The 17509-nt window shown below is 41.0% G+C and overlaps 2 protein-coding genes across 4 annotated transcripts in view; both read right to left on the bottom strand.

Moving 5' to 3' along the window:
* The window catches only part of LOC113147769 (ras-specific guanine nucleotide-releasing factor RalGPS1), a 69118-nt gene extending 67998 nt beyond the window's left edge, over window positions 1–1120 (bottom strand). Inside the window, exon 1 of one of the 3 annotated variants that reach the window (XM_026338988.1) lies at window positions 1098–1120. The gene's annotated coding sequence lies outside the window, so the exon portion shown is untranslated. Of the gene's footprint in view, window positions 1–272; window positions 771–1097 lie in introns of those variants that run through there. The other 2 variants (XM_026338987.1, XM_026338989.1) reach the window with 2 other exon arrangements.
* Window positions 1121–4878: 3758 nt separating this feature from the next.
* fpgs (folylpolyglutamate synthase) lies at window positions 4879–17330 on the bottom strand. Its single transcript, XM_026339580.1, has 15 exons — window positions 17167–17330; window positions 13988–14116; window positions 13773–13826; window positions 13340–13404; window positions 12316–12430; window positions 11558–11635; window positions 11387–11448; window positions 9885–9987; window positions 9425–9502; window positions 9178–9325; window positions 8913–8996; window positions 8377–8527; window positions 7716–7791; window positions 7371–7437; window positions 4879–6313 (listed from the first exon to the last, which is right to left on the bottom strand). Exons 1-15 carry the CDS (start codon window positions 17311–17313, stop codon window positions 5943–5945), a joined length of 1728 nt encoding a protein of 575 aa, XP_026195365.1. The 5' UTR covers window positions 17314–17330; the 3' UTR covers window positions 4879–5942.
* Window positions 17331–17509: the final 179 nt, after the last annotated feature.

The following is a 17509-nucleotide window of genomic DNA, read 5'->3' as shown; positions in this document are numbered from 1 at the left end:
AGACGCACATCTGCACGCTTGATCGACAAACGTAAACACAACAGCCGTGTCCTTGAATCCCGGCGTGTGCGCGCGTGTGCGTGTGCGTGTGTGTGTGTGTGTGCGTGCGCGCCCCGTCACGATCAGCAGCCAGCTACATATGACACGGCGTTTCCAGTCCCCAGAGGCCGGCCTGCTGCCTGCTGCTGCCTGCTGCTGCCCTGCGTCTCCCCGCTGCTGCCCTGCGTCTCCCCGCTAACAGTTCGAGCATGCTAACACCTCTGTGGTCCTACCTTTCACCAGGCAGAGTCCCTCGGTGCTGCTGCTGCTGCTGCTGCTGCTGCTGCTTCAGTAAAGACGACGGAACGAGTCCACATTAAGACGAGAACAGCCGCGGCGCTTGATTAAATCCGAGCGGTGCTCCCCAGCAGCGTCCAGGGGGGGTTACTCCTCATTTGAGCCGAACGTGAAGCCAGGGACGTAACGTTTGGTCCGCAGGATCCACAAACCGTGCGGGAGACATTAGACGAAGTCATACAAACATGGCAGTGACGTGCCAGACAGTTTTACACGGAAAACCAAGTGAAAATGAATAAATACCGACGGTAGGAAGTGACAGGTAGGCACGCTCATCTTGACAGCCAGGTGAACCGCCTAATCATCCGCTCGGCTCCGCGGACTGCTCCCGCCCCTAAGGGGAGCGGGCCAATCAGAGGGCGGCTCCAAACCAGCGTCCTTCAGACGCAGGTGCATGTTGATGCCTTCAGGAGCTGCCTGGAGACTCGTACTTTACACAATCTCCGTGATGCGTTGCTGAAATTTCCTCAAGCAAAGAGGCTAGATAAATATCTGACACTTGCATGTTCCATCATCAGAATATTGTATACAACACTCTGATATTACATGATGATTTCGTTGAGAATAATAGTGTGAAATTGGGTGAATTATATTATTACTGTTGTAGTAGGCTATATACTAATATATAGCATTCTTATTAAAGTATATAACATAATATACTACAGCAGGTTTTTCATGTTTTAGGCTTTATGTTCTAGTTATGGTCTGCAGATAATACAGTATTTTTAAAAAGAAAGAAAACAGATTTCTGTTAACCTTACCTTGCTTCTGTTCTGATTTTGCCCACACACTGTCAAAAAGAAAGTGATAGCAGGGTTTCTCATCTGCAAGCGAATTCCAGCTGTCACTGGCAAGAGGGGGCCCTTTGGTATTTTGGTAGTGTTATGTATGTGTAGCCAGTAGGTTAATTTATATTTAAATATTTATATTTTGAGCATGTTTCACTCTTTATACAAAAGAAAGAAAAATATGCCCGTATGCAAAGGAGTGGTGAGAAATGAAAACAAAAATCAAATTCCAGGCACTCAACCAGGTGTTTGAAACTAAAAAGTCCTTTGTTAAAAACAGGCCGACCTATAAAAATAAACGCCGGTGTGTATCAGCACAGTTGACTTATTCTGTTTATAATAGATGGAATCTGTACAATTTAAGCAGTTATTTTTTTAATCTTGAATGAATTATTGTTGTATTGTGAACTACATCATACAGTATGAACTGTTTGGCAGCCAATCCCTGTGTTTAAGGAGCAAATGTGGGTTGAAGCATTTTATACCATCTCAATCCACTGAAGCACAGTATGAGTCCTCTCAGACCCCTTCATGAACGTATAAACGTAAGATGTTCTCTTTCACTTTCTCTCTGCTCGGTTGTCTGACGCACCCACACACAGAGAACTTGAACCAGCCAGTGTTCAGTTTTTTTTTCCTTGCATATGCAAGAGCTCTGCAAAGCTCTGTTGTGAATTCAGTTCTGTATCACTCACACTGGAAGTGCACAGACATTGATCATTTAAGGGTGAGTTACAGCTCATTCACTCTGAGAAGACTGTTGACAGGCTGGACAATGCAAGGCGCTTCGGTAAAGCCAGTAACTTGGACTTGGACCTCTCCTATAAGGGGGGGGGCGCAGGGGATGTTTATAGCATGGGGCGCCAAGTAAAGCTTGTTAAATGGCAGGGGTACCACACGATGTACGAATGAAGTTCAGGTTAGAATAGATGCAGCAGAATTCTGTACCAATTGAAATGTATGAGGAAATCACATTAGGAGTTATAGAGTAATATTTTTAATGGGAAGAAGTCCTGAAAAAGTGTTTTCAGCCCGAGGAAGACGGAGTGCAAACAGAAAGTGAAAAGGACATTTCTGGACTGCTCAAGGGGAATATTAATCTGACTCTCGCTGTATTCAGAGTCTTTTTTATTAACCCAGTACACAGCCAATAATAGGCACAACCAGAGTCATCAAATATTTGGTTCTAGTATCGGCAAAATGTCAGATTTGATGGCTAGTGTGATCACACCTAGCTGAAATATTAGCAAGTCAAAGACTGAAAAAGAAAAAAGAAATCATTCTCAATATTGATTTTAGTTGTGTTGACAGGACAGGACAGGACATCCTGACTCTTTTAGAGGATCTCCACAAGATGGCACTAATGCTACACTAAGGGTGCCAGCTGCTGCAGAGCATCAATGATAAGCAGAGGAAACCCTATAAAGCTTTGAGCCTTTCCCTCTGAAAAAAATGATCCAAAGCTTTTCAGGCTTCAAACAAAACAAAGTACAACGACATCTAGTGGCCTGGAAAAGTCAGGACAACCACTAGAGAGAGTGGGACTGAAGCATTTTAACACCTCTAATCTGAATCTAGCTTGTGCAAAATAAAAGTCCAAGAAGCTGCAAGTTACCATTAAAATATGTTTACTTTTAGAACATGGCACCACAAGAGAAATATAGCATATTAATGTTCTTCTAGTATTGTTCAACCACATTGATCTATCGCCATGAAGTTTGTACAATTGTTTTCATGAATGTGATCATTTACATGCAGCTCATCACCCCTAGACCTTCTTAATACAAAATTTACAATGATTATATCTTAAAGCTAATGAAAACCCAATAGATTCAGAAACATTGGCCAAAAAATCATACCCACGTCAATATCTGCACTCAAGCACAAACTGCATTCTTAGATCTGGTGTCATTTATCTTAAGACAAGTACAATGTCTTTAAACCAGGTATTTGTACTTTTGGCAGTGTGAGCAGGTGCCAAGTCCTTTCTAAATAAGGTGCTCGAGAATTTCCTGGTAGACAGCTGCAATGACTTTGCAAAATTACATTTTATCTGAAGAGAGGACTTTGGACCACTGAGCAACAGTCCAGTCCTTGTTCTCCTTAGCCCAGATAAGACACTTCTGATGTCTCTGATCAGCTCTAGCTCAATACAGAGCTGATGAGATGTCAGTGGAGGACCATCACTGAGGTCACACATGAGAGTAAACCTGAATTTCCATGTGGGCAGGTTTTTACAGTGAGGCCACATCATTTTCAGTTTTTGACGTTATTAATTGAAACTAATAGTTCTTCCCTCATTTAGATGACCAATGGATGGACAGACTGTTCTGTATCTGTTTACAGGCAGATTCTAATATTCACTTCTTGCTTTCCATCTTATCAAATTAAAATCAAAACCCCATGTGTGATTGTTGCAGATGCTGCCTTTTATCTGCAGTCAGGTCCAACCAGGTACCCAACCACAATGGATTGAAAATGAAGCAATCAATATATCAATAAAGGGTTTAACTAAATATTCCATCAACTATTTAGGATTCCCAGCCATTTTTTGGCTATGAGACCTGACTTATCTGGATTTGTGACAATGAAGGATGAGCCATTTTAACCAGTCCTGTTGTTGACTCTTTTCTTTCTCCGTTGTTACAAACCTTTTTCCAGTGACAGGGTTGTCACGCTGGTTGCAGTCAGGGGATCCCTCTGTGTAAACCTGGCGGGAATCTAGTTAGATTTTTGAACCTTTTGAAATGTCAAAAGGAAAGGATCATGTGTTACCTCAGGGTAATTTTAGGGACGAGGCCCCTTCTCTGAAAACAGAGTGCTTTAGAAAGACCAGTTTATCTGAGGGTACCTCTTCCTGTTGTTTTCACTCCTGAGATTTACTCGTTCAGGTTATAGAGGCCTGAACTTATTGATCTGAGAGCAGATGTGAACAACTGGGGTGAGGCAAAGAAATTCTATTTGAAAGAAATCTATAACTATATTGACTGAGGCTTAGACAGAAATCATGTTTTAACCATTACAGTGGAATTAGAAGTGCTCCCATTTCCTGTTCATTTATTGGCTGGGCTGTTAAATTGTTGTTAAAGTTGTTAAAGCACATTTTGTCTGTTTTTCAAAACTGAACAAAAATGGTATTTGCATCTTCAACATTTTTTTTTAATTTTAATTTACCAACATTGTTCCAAATTATTTAAAGGTTTTCAATGAACTCAAAATGGAAATGTGCTGCAGATCAGACAGTAGAGCAGCTGTCCACTAACCATCAGGTCTGTGTTTCAATTCACGAGTCAGTTCACAGTTCAGACCACTTACCAATCTTCAAAAAGTACCAGCAAAAGTCCATTTACAGATAAAGCCACATATTAACATATGAGCTCTTTGCCGATATCACTTTACCAGCTCTCATCTGGTGAACTTGTACATCCATAAATAGTTTCTGTGTTTCTTTTGAGGAGGCCAGAATCCCCGTCAGAGGGGTTGTGTTGAGATACACGGCCACTTCGCTGCTCTGGTTTCTACACTGCACTAGTAGAGCAACACAGTACATTAGTTTCTTTCAAAGATTTGAACTACACTGCATTAAGATTCACGGTCATACCAAGTTAAAAACTCAGCAATGCTTTGGCAACTGTGGCTGCTCACTGCTAAACTCTTAAAGTGTTCAAATGTGGAACTCAATGAGATTCTTCTAGAACCTGAAGTTCTGTCTGTGCTGCAGGGATTTCTACACAAAAAAAAGACAACGCTCAACACGATTTCCATCTATAATTTAATTGACTCTTAAAATTTTCACCTTGACAAATTCCATGTAAGTGCATACTATGTCTTCATGGGTCCACATGAAGAGTTTAAAATGTCACTGTAGTTTATGTTGATCTGAAACTCAATTTAAAAAGTATTGCAAGTTGAAATGATGTGGCTCAACCAACAGTAAAGTTACTGTGTAATAACCATTTACTTCAGTGGATGAATATACTTAACATTAAGACCCACGCAGTAAGTGTATTTTATACACATACACACATTAACTGCATGTATTAGAATCAGATAATTCAAATTTAAATTAGGGATCACTTAAATATCACTTTTTTCAGCAATCAACAGATTACACTGAATTAGTCAGTTCAATTGTTCACCTGATGCCAGGATTAGTGTAAGATATTTACACATCCACAACAAAGAGAAGAGCCGGCAATGTGTACCAAGCACATTGTCCAATATGTACAAAATAAAAGTAGAAACTGTGCGTAATGACAGTGAAGGGGGATTTGTCACGTGTTCCAGCGAGGTAAAAAAAAACCTCACAACTCCACGTAGCACTTTTTGGTGGTTCTTGATCTGCAGTTTTTGTATAAATGTAATACATCGCAATGTTCAGGTTCACCCAGGTGGCATCAGTGATCCCTGAGGCCCACACACACAGACACGCGTGCACACACACACACACACACACACAAACACGAATATACCCCTCTGCAGTTTGTGTAAACACATTTAGTTTCAAGTAAGACTAAAAGACATGTGCTTCACATGTTTGTGCAATCTCTCACTCTTAAGGATCTGGGTGAGGTTGTGGGTGTAGTGAGGAATGGAGCAGCGCTGGGCTAATCAAGTTAACTCTTAGCACAAGCCGCCATAGCCAAGCTGCCATGACAACAACAGAACCCAGGTGCAGTAAATCCCCTTCAGGCAAGCACCTAGAATGACTGACCGAAATACCTAGTACAGACAGAAATTCTCCTTCCTCCATAAAGTAATTACAGCAGGCATTTATTCTTTTAACTGTCTGAATTAACCAACTTCAAATTGTCCCATTTACTTGGAGGATTCAGGGTCCAGGTGTTTGAGTGCTCCTCCCACTAGGTGGAGGCTCCCGGTGATGAGGACGTGGATCTCTGCTGCGCTGCGGAGAAGAGCAGCTTTGGCCGCGATGTTGGGTTTCACTGCTAGGACTCCCTTGGCTGCCAGCACAGCATCCCTGCCCTGGGTAATCCACTGAAGGGCACTGAGGATGCAAGGGAACACCAGTGTGTCTGCTTTCTTCTCAGAGATCAGGGGGAGGCCGCCCTCAATGAGCAGCTGTGTACCTTGGTTATCCCCCAAACTGTGATGCAGACGCCAGCTCCTCTCGTTGTCCAAGCAGCGAGTCAGCATGTTCTCCACTGAGACGTTGAAGTTCTGCTGGTCTGAGAGAAGAGGAAATGACAGTGGAGGGTTAGATTCAGGTTAATTGGCTACGCAAAACTATTAAGCATTGTGTGTGATAGAGATTGAATACCGGCTGTAGAGACCATTTCACAACAGAAATGAAAAAATAACCACTTGATTTTTTTCCTTTATCCTTTTTTTGGCAGATGACAGTAAGGTCAAGCCCCAAGTGAGTCCAGACAGGGGCCTGCCTTGTGCTTTAAGCCCATACATTCTCTCAGGGAGTCTGAAAGACTATTCCGTTTCTGTGGACATTTTCAGACCTACAGTTTGTTTACTATGGTCAGAATCAGTGGACCGATCCACAGTTCAGACCTGCCCATGATTTTGAGTCTTAGTTCAGCTCATACACCTGTTAATTCTGAGTGTTTGTTTAATTAGGTTTTGGATGCAGGATTTCATTAAGTCAAAGACTATTTAGAGCTCTGTTGTGTTTCTATGTTCCTGAACTGGAACACTGTAGTTCTGTGTGTCATCTTTTCTGACTTGGCTTCAGAGCTGCTACAAGAGAAGCATCCTGTCCTCTGGTCTGCTCATTTGTTAAATGACGCTGGTGTGGGAGCAAATTAGAGAGAGAGAAAAAAAAATGCAATAGCACAATTGGTAATTGCTTGTAACCATGGTAATTACAAACATAAAACCAAGAATACTGAATACCCCTCAAGAAAACAATAAAATAAGGCACTCTTTCATAAGGCCTGCTTATTTTGGTCGGATCGAGATCAGAATATGTTCCCACCACACAGCAACTGCTCCAAGTTCAGACAGGTACCACATCTTGTCAATGGTCTCACTGTGGTAGGTTCAAAAACACCTGAAGATTATCCCTGGTATGATCCAGGTAGCTCATGTTTGCATTTTTTTGGAGTTTCCTTTTAGAAACAGACTCAATAATAAATCACGTATTATATTTTTAAATCCAAAGGGGAAAAATGCGAAAATGTTTGCTTCACTTGATCTCATTTTATTTTCTGCTATCCATCTGCCCTGCTGCGTGTGTGTGCCTTCAGTCAAACAGACGACCAGTGATCTTACCTGCATTACAGGAAGTGATGGCTTCAGTGATGTTTGGGCAGAACACAGCAAAGTCAAAATGACACGGCTGAATAGAAACAAAAGGAAACAGAAAGAAAATGAACCCAGCAAACACTTCAATGTGCCACTTTCCAAACATTTATCAAACTGGTTAGATGTACTAACAGCAAGTGGGCACATTAATAATCCCATGCATGTTGTACACAGTTTGTTCCATTCTATTCTATTCTTACATTTAGTGTGAATTTGTCTTATTATTAAATAGATTTTATGATATAATAACTTCAACAACATTTAGCTAATAACTAAACACTCCTACATCCTGCTGGAAGCAGCTGTACTCACCACCAGTAGTTTAAGCATGGCTGCTGAATCCCTCTCTCCTGTAGCATTGAACAGTAAAACTCTGGTCACAGGTCCACTACAACACAAACATGTTGTGGTTTTAAATCACTGTTTTTTGGACAATAAAAGTATAGATTGTCTTTAATGGGCCATGTTCAAGGCCTCCACTGTGGAGGTGGCTGATCATTTGCTGGAGAACTCTGCTGTCAAGAACGGCTTGACGGCAGGGGGATTCTCAAGGCTTGATTCAGAAGCTGTGTGTGTGTGTCTGTCACAGATGTAAAAACCCAGGTGTGATTTGTGCCAGTAAACTGCGTTTTCTTCATGGAAGTTCTGTCAAACAATAAGGTGACTTGGGGAGGTAAAACCAGGCTTGGCCCAGGCTGTGTTCAGGAGATCAGGAGAAACTTAGTCTGACTGGGAATATCAATGTTTGGTAAAAGAACACTTGGACCTGGCCAACACATCCCCTGTGACTCTGAGCAAGACTAGAACATGTGGTCATTTGTACTATTGCTCTCTGATACTGTATTGGGTGAATTAGTGAATGAAGATAAAAATGAATGTGTGGATGAGCACCTCTTATAACTACTGTGTGTACAGCAGCTCTTACCCTGTTTGCAGTGAACAGTGCGTGCAGTGTTATTAGAGAGATGTTCACCTTGCGTTCCTTTCGTGCTGTGCTGCAGTCTCTGTGAACCATTGCAGACAAGCCTGCATACTGCGCATGGTGTGAGCTCCATCCAAGAAGTAGGTGACAGCCCCATGTTTTAGTGTCTGATTCCTTCCATGCCACTCTGTCTCTGCCAGCCCTGAAACCATACATTGCACAAGCACATAACATTCTTACAGTGCCCCCATCAGCTGTGGTTGTTTGTACTATTGTGTATTTTATGTTTCTTTCATTTTACTCATTTCACTTCAATGATCATGTTTGCAGAAATGTAAATTTCCTTTATTGTCCATGTATAATAAGTATGATCACTAACTTTTTTTACTGCGCAGCTACATGAAATGGACAAAAAGAATGCAAGAAATTGTATGCCTTATAGGAGATCTCAGTTATCAAGTGTAACTCCAGGAAAACTGTTATGGCAGCTGCACACACAGTTGAACCTTAACATTAGCCTCATAGCAGCACCTCATAATGTGGTTAGCCCAAACAAGCTAGCATTAGTCGAGTCTTTCAAGACTCACCTTTCACCATGATGGGGGTGGGCTTGAACGGAGTCGCCTGAAGTATGCTTGTGTTGTCAAAGTGGGTGGAAGGGAAGCTCTGATCTGTTGGAAGAGGAATGGTTGTTGTGAAAATGTAGACTTCAGACTTCAGGAAATTAAAAACACTGGGCTTTCTTCAATGTTAGTGTATGTAAAGTTAAAATAAAAGCCTTTTGTCCCATCTGTGTCAAATTGTCCTAAGGCCTTTGACATACAGTTCACGTTAGTAGAGAACCTATCCCACCTGGTAGACATCTTTTCTGCAGCCAAGTGTGACTCAACTGAAGGGCCAGGGAGGCATTGGATCGCTGGTGCTTCCCGGCTAGACCAAGATGCAAAGGACCACAATCTGCCTTATAGTCCTCCAGCTCTGGACACACCCACAGAGGACACTACAATAACATGTGAGACTGTATTACACACTGTCTAAGTGGAGGAGCAATTTGAGCAGACCGGCTCAAAACACAGCATTACTCCTCAAGTTCACTTACACTTATCTCTTTGGCCCTGTCCTTGAGTACAGCCATTGCCTCTTCTGGCTGTTTGACTGTGAAGGCAGGAACCCCAGACTGAAAAGACATGAGCATGATTAGCAGCTGGTGAAATGACAGAGCAGTGCTGAAGTTGAAAATTCTGCACAGCAACTTAAGGTTCACAAAAGCTAAGTTGCCTTAAGTTGCCTAAAGCCAAGTCTTAGCTTTAGGCAACTTAAGGCAACTTAGCTTTTCCATCACTTTGCATATCATGGCCTTCAGCAGACGGGGGGCCAGCTAATATTTCTTGGAGATGTTTGACTTGAGCTGGTTGAATTTCATCCAAAATCTCGGCCACATCAAAATCATTTCAGATCATCATTTAACACCTTGTTAACCAAGCAAACTCTCTGATCATGAAGACCGTGAGATGACACTAAAAGCAGCGTTTAGTTTGCCATATTTCCAGTCAACGCACCTTAAAGATACCTCCTTTTTGCCAGGCTATCTTTTCAGTGGTGTCTCCAAGAATCTGAGTGTGGTCTATACCCAGAGAGGAGATACCACACACCCACGGCCTCCTGTTCAGACAAAACCATAAAGGGAGAAAAAGACACTGGTAATGAGTTACTGCAACTTTGAACTTCATGGTGACAGTAACAATGGATGCTGATGGTTTTATGACAGAGCCTTACTACTTGATGTGCATACACAGCTATGTGATGCAGTTTATCCACTTCCACATCATTTCAGAATGGTTGATGTAAAATAATAACAATACAATAAAAAAAACCTTCCGGGGAGGGGGGACAGAGATTTATAGGTATTGTAATGCGTCATTGCACTGCTAGCCAAAAGATAAGAACATATGAAACACATCACTGCACCCAGTTCTTGCCGTTAGTGTTCAACAGGTATGTTGCAGGAGTGCCCTGATGGGGGATACGGTATCAACTGCAATTCATAATGTTCCTGGTTTACATACAGATACAGATTTCTATTTCTCTTCACTCTAGTACTGTACTATATAACAAATGCATTAATGTTGTAAACCTGAAAAACTATGAGTTACTTCCAATACTAACCTTAAATGGCCCGTGTTATACTTTTTAATATTTTTGGACGTATTTTCACTGGTGAGAAGATGGACGTCCATATTAGACAATATCAACATATAAAGTGTGAGCTGAATTGTATGTAGAAGAGTCCCACTCATACAGTCAGGCCCACCAGCTCAGTTAGCAGTGATGTTTTTTCAGCACTGCTCAGGATTAAATGTACCATATGTGTTTATAACACAGCTCTGACAAAAAAAAAAAAAAAAAAAAAAGTTAAAGAGCGGTGGATGCTATTCATTTTTTCAGGGCAGAACCACACAACTCAACCTGCACAGTAAGCTTTCCTCAATTGTTACTAGGTCTACTTCAGTAGTATTACATATGTCTTTAAACTACAACTGATTTTAAAACCAGAACAGGAATATATCAGAACCTGAAGATCTGACTTTTATCCTGACTGAGCGTTCACCTGGCTATCTGACTACAATAGCGCAGATTCCAGTTAAGGCAAGATAAGAGTTTGACTCTGTACCAACAGTCTCTTCAGCTCTCTGATATAGTTTGATGCTGTGGATCAAACATACTTTATCTTATTATGACATTGTTTAATTGGATACAGTAAAGCACTGCTTTTTATTGGGTCCACAATATTCATCATAAAAAAGCTAACGCTTTGGTCTATTGTCTGTATAGTCACATTAGGAAGTATCCACATCACTTTCTTCTGGGTGTGAATGTGATCAGTTCAGTCCTGCAACAAAAAAGTTTCTCTCAGTGCAACAACTTCACAGATGCTTCCATCCAATCTGATGGACCTTGAGGGAATCAGGAAGAATGGGATAAACTGGCTAAATCTAGGTGTGAGGGCCTTTACACTTCTGTCTGCAGGTTTGGACTCTCTCTCCTGTTTGCAGACTCTTACCTTATAATATTGGTACAGTCATAAGCTCCACCAATTCCAACTTCAATTACAGCTAGATCCACCTAAACAAAGAATAAATAGACAAAAATTGATAAAATAATCCAGAGTAAGACATCATATTACCACCTACAGGCTTTTATACATATTCCTTCAGTACCAGTAAGAACAAACCTTCTCTTGAAGAAACACATGGAAGGCCAAGATGGTGAGGAAACGGAAGTATGCCGGCATTGTTCCTCCATGGGCATCCTGAGGGAGGGGGTGGGGGGCAAAGAAACATCACTTTGTTTGGAAAGTTTCTATGCATGGAGCATAGCACTGGAGTTCCATATGAATGCATTCACCATAAAGGTACATAGAGCAATACAAGTAAATTGTATTTATTTAACATCAGACTGTATCTGTTTTAGAACTTAAACATGGGCACTAAGGACTGCGTCTCCAACATGGTTCATGATTTCTCACCATTTTAAAATTAGCTTGCTTGTTGGGACAATCTCTGCTGTACTAATATCAAAATGTACTGCATGTTACACTTTTTCTTAATGCCATGTAGCATTTTTGAATGTTTACAAAAAATTTCAATCACCATGTTTAAATTCTTACTAACAGCACATTGAATGCTAGTAATGTGACCAAAGTACACCGTCACATGAGGGTCATGCCCCTCCTAAAATGAGGGGTCTTATTTTGCACTGGATTTAATTACAACCTGTGACACTGATCACAAACAGAATTCTACTCAGGCTGACAATACAAACAGGCAACATACGACAGAAATCCCCACTTGGATTAAAAGTTAATCCATACAATCATTTCACTGAGTGAGGGTGAATGAGTAACCAGGGTTTCAGTATGTTTGTTTTTAGTTTATGTTTGAACTGATGCACGTTTTAGACGATACATCTCTGTCTTGTTACATAACCTACCTTAGTTTCATACAGCCGCCCATAAACCTGCCAGAAATATTTAGTGAAGAGCTCTTTTCCAATGGGTTGTCCATTGATCCGAATCCTCTCCCTAACTTGTACCAGGTGAGGAGAACTGCAACCAAAAGAAAGCAAATACATGGATTTAGTGACTGTTCATTGGCTGTTGCTTGACTTCAAAGGATAATTACAACTAGAACATGAATGCTAATCTTACTGTTCTCCCCATTTACTTACATGACACTTTAAACCAGCGTGCTGTTTCAGAAGACTAAAGAACATTTTTCTCAGGAATACATTCTAATCTTTCTTCCTGATGGTTGTGAAATCCTCCATTTCTCTGCATATTGTTTAAATCAATTCATTCATTTTCAGCCGACACCGTTAAGTCTTCAAATCAATGCAATTAAATGTCTAAATCCATTTACTTCTAAATGTTTTATTTTAAATGTTGACTGTATGCCACAGTTTCATAAGGAATAAAATTGCTTAGCCCAGTTTTCAGTCACAGGAGGAAATGGGATCTTATTACATGTAATAAGATCTGGATACCTGATGTAAGATGGCACCCAGACCACTGGATGAAAATTACCCACCTGGAGCAAAAGGTTTTCTAGCTTGTAGATTTACTTCTGCACTGTGCAGCCTGCTGCACATTTTTCAGAATCAATCAGAATTAGTGTTGTACCCACTGGGCACGCCCCATTGACTTCATCTGCTTGCAAGTAAAACTGACTTTTCTTTGAAAGTTATACACACATAAAAATCTGCACTATTTGCCATTTAAATTTAACACTTCCTTTCTTTGCTGTCTGTGACACAGCAGCACCACAAAGCTTTTCCCATGGCTTGCTTTGGCTGAATTAACAGAAAAAAAACTCTTTATTTGCCAAAACCTACAAGATCTAAAAGAAAGAATCAGCAGGGCTGTGACTACACCCTCCTTATGAGAAGTGTTGATGAAAAATAAAAAAAACTGACGATTCATTTAAAAGTCTGTCGGATAGCCGATAAAAACGTTCACCTGTAAAACCCTGTGCAGAACCCATAACTTCTCAGAATCTGCTCAGTGAATGCACATGTTGACCCCTGAAAGACAAAAACAAACACTTAAAGAGCCCCCCCTCATACAGCTGCTTTAGTTTAGTTTGTGTCCCCTTCAGTAAATGAACGCACGTTTCATAACATGTGTGCACCTTCACGACCTCGTGTCGGAGCTTGCATAACAGCAGCGCAATATTAAAAAGGGACAGTCCTCTGTTATCTAAATGTAAACACAGGGTGAGCTCCGTCAGAATGTAAGTAACTAGGACCCGTTATCAGCTTAGATTTCCTACACCTACCTACAGCAGAACACATTTTAAATGTGTACAAGTGTGTACGTCACTAGTGTGTTTAAACTAATTACAAAAATGTATTTACAACACACAGGCATCTTGTGTGTCCAGTTAGCTCACCTTGCCCTTTGTCCCGGTCACATGAATGATGTTGAGATGGTCTAGTTCCTCCACCTTTGAAACACAAAAACATCAGATAAGCTCAATTATCTGAAGTAAAGTAAAAGTAAAATGACGTCATCGTTATCACGTCAGACAACAATAACACTCTTCAATTCGACACTTATGTGACAAACATGCCCTGTGGACTGTCTGAGCTGATATAATTAACTCACTGTGATACCGGCTCGTTCCAAGAAGCCTCTCATGGCCTGGAGCTGCACCTGAGGGTTGCACCGCTCTCGTCGTACCTGCTCCAGAGCGCTGGCATTGGTTTGTAGGGTGTTCAGGGTACAGATGGCGTCCTGCAGCACAAGCAAAGAGGTGCATGTTCAGTGAAGAGGAACCGCCCTGGCTTTAGTCATATAAAAGTGATGTTATAAAGAGGAATGGTCTAAGAATAGGTCCTGAATTTGGAAGTCCACCTTCAAACAATACCCATGTGCTCTTGTGTCTCTGACAGTAGGTCTTGCTCGCTATAACTTTGGTAGTCATAATGTAGTGTAGAGTGCTGTAGGGATGACGTATTTTGGGGGGATAACCCAGAAGTTAGCATTGCCCTGGTATAGAGTATGGATCTGGCTGCACATTTCTGACCCAAACCCAAAAGCTTGGTGGCCGAACCCCACCTGAACCCAGATATGAGCTCTACATTTCTGCCAGAGCCTGACCTAAACCCTCAAGCACTGGTCCCATCAGGTTCGGTTCAGGTGTTAACCCCTCATCCCAGTTTCTTCGACAAAAAGCCAAAGGGATTTTTTTCCCCCCAAAATTGTCAGAGAACTGTATGTTATATATATAATAATATATAATATAATATATATATAATAAACAAAAGTCCTACTTACTTACACATTTACTTCAGCAAGATGATCTTCACAACTGAATACCACCTTCATAATTCTTTAGGTCTAAATACAAATCGCCTGAAGTAAAAAGCTACTGTTAGGATGACTTTCCCTTTACTACCACTGAACTCTAGACCGCTTCCAAGATGCAAAAAGGCAAAAAAGCTTTTCTATAAACGTTTTATAGGCTGAGAATAGTTTGCAAGTGTGAACACAATGACACTCTGAGAATAGGTTTAACCTCACATTTAGCCACATTTAGCAATTTTTTTTCACTGAGACACATGGGTATTACAGACATGTCATAGAATAAAATGTGAAAATCTCATGTCCTTGTGTTCACCACAGACCTGTTTCCAGGCATTCAATCAAAATCACATTAAAAAAAAAAAAAAAAAAAAAAAAATCAGACACTGTTCAAATCCTATTCCTGTGTTTTAAGACTACAGGACATTATTTCTACCATAAAAATTACAATTCCTATAAAATGTGCAGTGTTTTGGAAACCTCTTGCTTTGATTGTCATAAGGTCGAGCTTATTTTCTGAAAGTGATTAAATCCATCTGCAACAAGAGGATGTTGCCAACATTTAAAAAAAAAAAGAAAATCCTATCAATAAAGGGCTTTGTCACTCAAACAGAGCTTCAGAAGACCTCTCAAGAGAAATCCTGGCCTCCTGGAAAATAAGTCGAACTTACCATTTCTGTTAGGCCTCCTGTGTCACTATCCATGGCAGGATGATCTGCTGTCTGACAGTGCTGCATCCCCTTTTAACCTCCATTAGACACACCCCTGACCCCACCCAGCAGCAGTGTGGACTGTCCTGCTCAAGGTGTTTGTGAAATCTCATTGATTGCAAGAGATTTTTCTTCATTTTCTGTCATCAGGTGACACTGCAGAAAGTGGCAAACTTCCACCTCCCCCAGCTTTAAGAAGCCTCCTCAAAACACCACTGACACATCTTTCATCTACCTGAAGCAGAACACAGAGGGCGGGACACGTACAGTTGCATGACACTAATTTATACTTCTACTCAACTTGACCTTGCCCATTTGAGCGAGAATTGATGATGGTCATTGTCTGGTAACTAGTGCCATTAGAGATCATACAAATCGTACAATGTGTTAATTACCGAGGTTAGCAGGAAATGGTACTGTAAGGTACTGTTAGTTTTTGTATTTACCACAAATGTGAGACCGACGTCTACATATAACTCTTGCAAACAAATTAATTTTCTTGCAAGAGCATCAACGAGTTTTTTTCCTTGACCTATTAAGCAAACATACATTTAACTGGTCCTAGATCAGTTCCTACTAATGGATTTCTTCACAAGGTAATAGATTTTATATATATAAAAAGTTAGTTACAAAACTCTTATATGTTTTATGTGAGTGTTCTAAGCATTGATGAATACTAATAAATCTTTCATCTGGCATAAAATAAGTCACCAGCTGTTTTGAAAGTTGATCATTAACTTTTGTAAGTTTGGATAAAGTGAACATCCACTAGGCTCTATGGGGTTCACTCAATATGGGTAGGGACCACCAGTTTCTGGACGGACAAAGCATGCTGGGTGTGTTTGTGTTTCAGGTTGTTGAATTTATGGAGGAGAGATGGACTGATGTGACAGATCCCTGCATCCAAAGAGTGGAAACATTTGTATGGTGAGAAATATATATTCCAATATTCAGCAATTCACCTAAAGCAGAAAATGTCAAATAAATAACAGCCAGCATTTAACTTAACTAAAATAAGATTTTAGTCATTAGTGTGAGAAATAATTTTAAAACATTTTGAATTTGGATTGACTGAAACTTAATAATAATAATAATAATAATAATAATAATAATAATAATAATAATAATAATAATAATAACAATTCTTATTATCATTATTATAAATTTAAATACTAATAATAGTAGTAATAATAATAATCGTCAGATTATGTTTAGCTGCAGCTCTAACAAACCGTGAGAGTAATTTATCATTGATGGTTGTGTCGAATTCAAAAGTAATGGACGTGTTCAGAATAAAAACAGCACTGATATTGAGCACACAGTGGCCTGGAGATCGTCTTTGCTTGTCCTGAGCTGGATCAGGGTCTGGAAGCTGCTGCGACAGCAATGGATCAACTTTAAAGTAAAACTGGTCCAAAGCAAACAGGCAAACATGGCATCAAACAGCAGCTGTGGACCACGTGTTGGTGAACTGTTTGCTCTGGAGTCAGACGGTGACGGTGACAGTGACAGTGGGCTGTGGGCTGTGAGCTCTGAGCTCTGGGCTCGTTTGAACTTCTCACGCCGGCCTCCCTCGAGCAGCAGCAGCCTCTGTACCACTTTAAACAGCCTCCCCTCCTTGGTCCTGTCAGCCATGTTACTGCATAACTCGCATTAAAAAAAACGCGCATTGACTCCAAAACCGCGTCCTAAACTTGTCTGGCGCCGTTCGCTAGCTAGCCCGCTAGCTGGGTAGCAGAGGGTGCAGCTGCAGAGAGTGAGCGCGCCTACCTGGTACTCCATGCCCGGCGTGTGAGGGGCCGTCTCGGTGCTGGAGGCTCTGAGGGAGAGACCCGCCAACCTGCACGTCCAGTCCCGCTGTGGCAGCCGCGCGGCAAACACGGAACCCCAGTGAAGCACGCGCGACATGCACTCCATGATGAGACGTCGACATGTCACAGGAACACGAGCCAAATATGGGCGGTTCCTGTCGACCTCCTGATGACGTCACGCCCCTTCTCTCTCTCTCTCTCTCTCTGTTTCTGGCTTCTTTTGTTTTTTGTTTTTTTTATAGATTTAACATGTGATAACTCACAGGAAGCGTTTCTACATCACATAATACCAGAGGATTGTA

Source organism: Anabas testudineus, chromosome 22 (assembly GCF_900324465.2).
Source record: "Anabas testudineus chromosome 22, fAnaTes1.2, whole genome shotgun sequence".
Classification (NCBI taxonomy): domain Eukaryota; kingdom Metazoa; phylum Chordata; class Actinopteri; order Anabantiformes; family Anabantidae; genus Anabas; species Anabas testudineus.
This window is presented reverse-complemented; position numbering and strand designations above follow the sequence as displayed.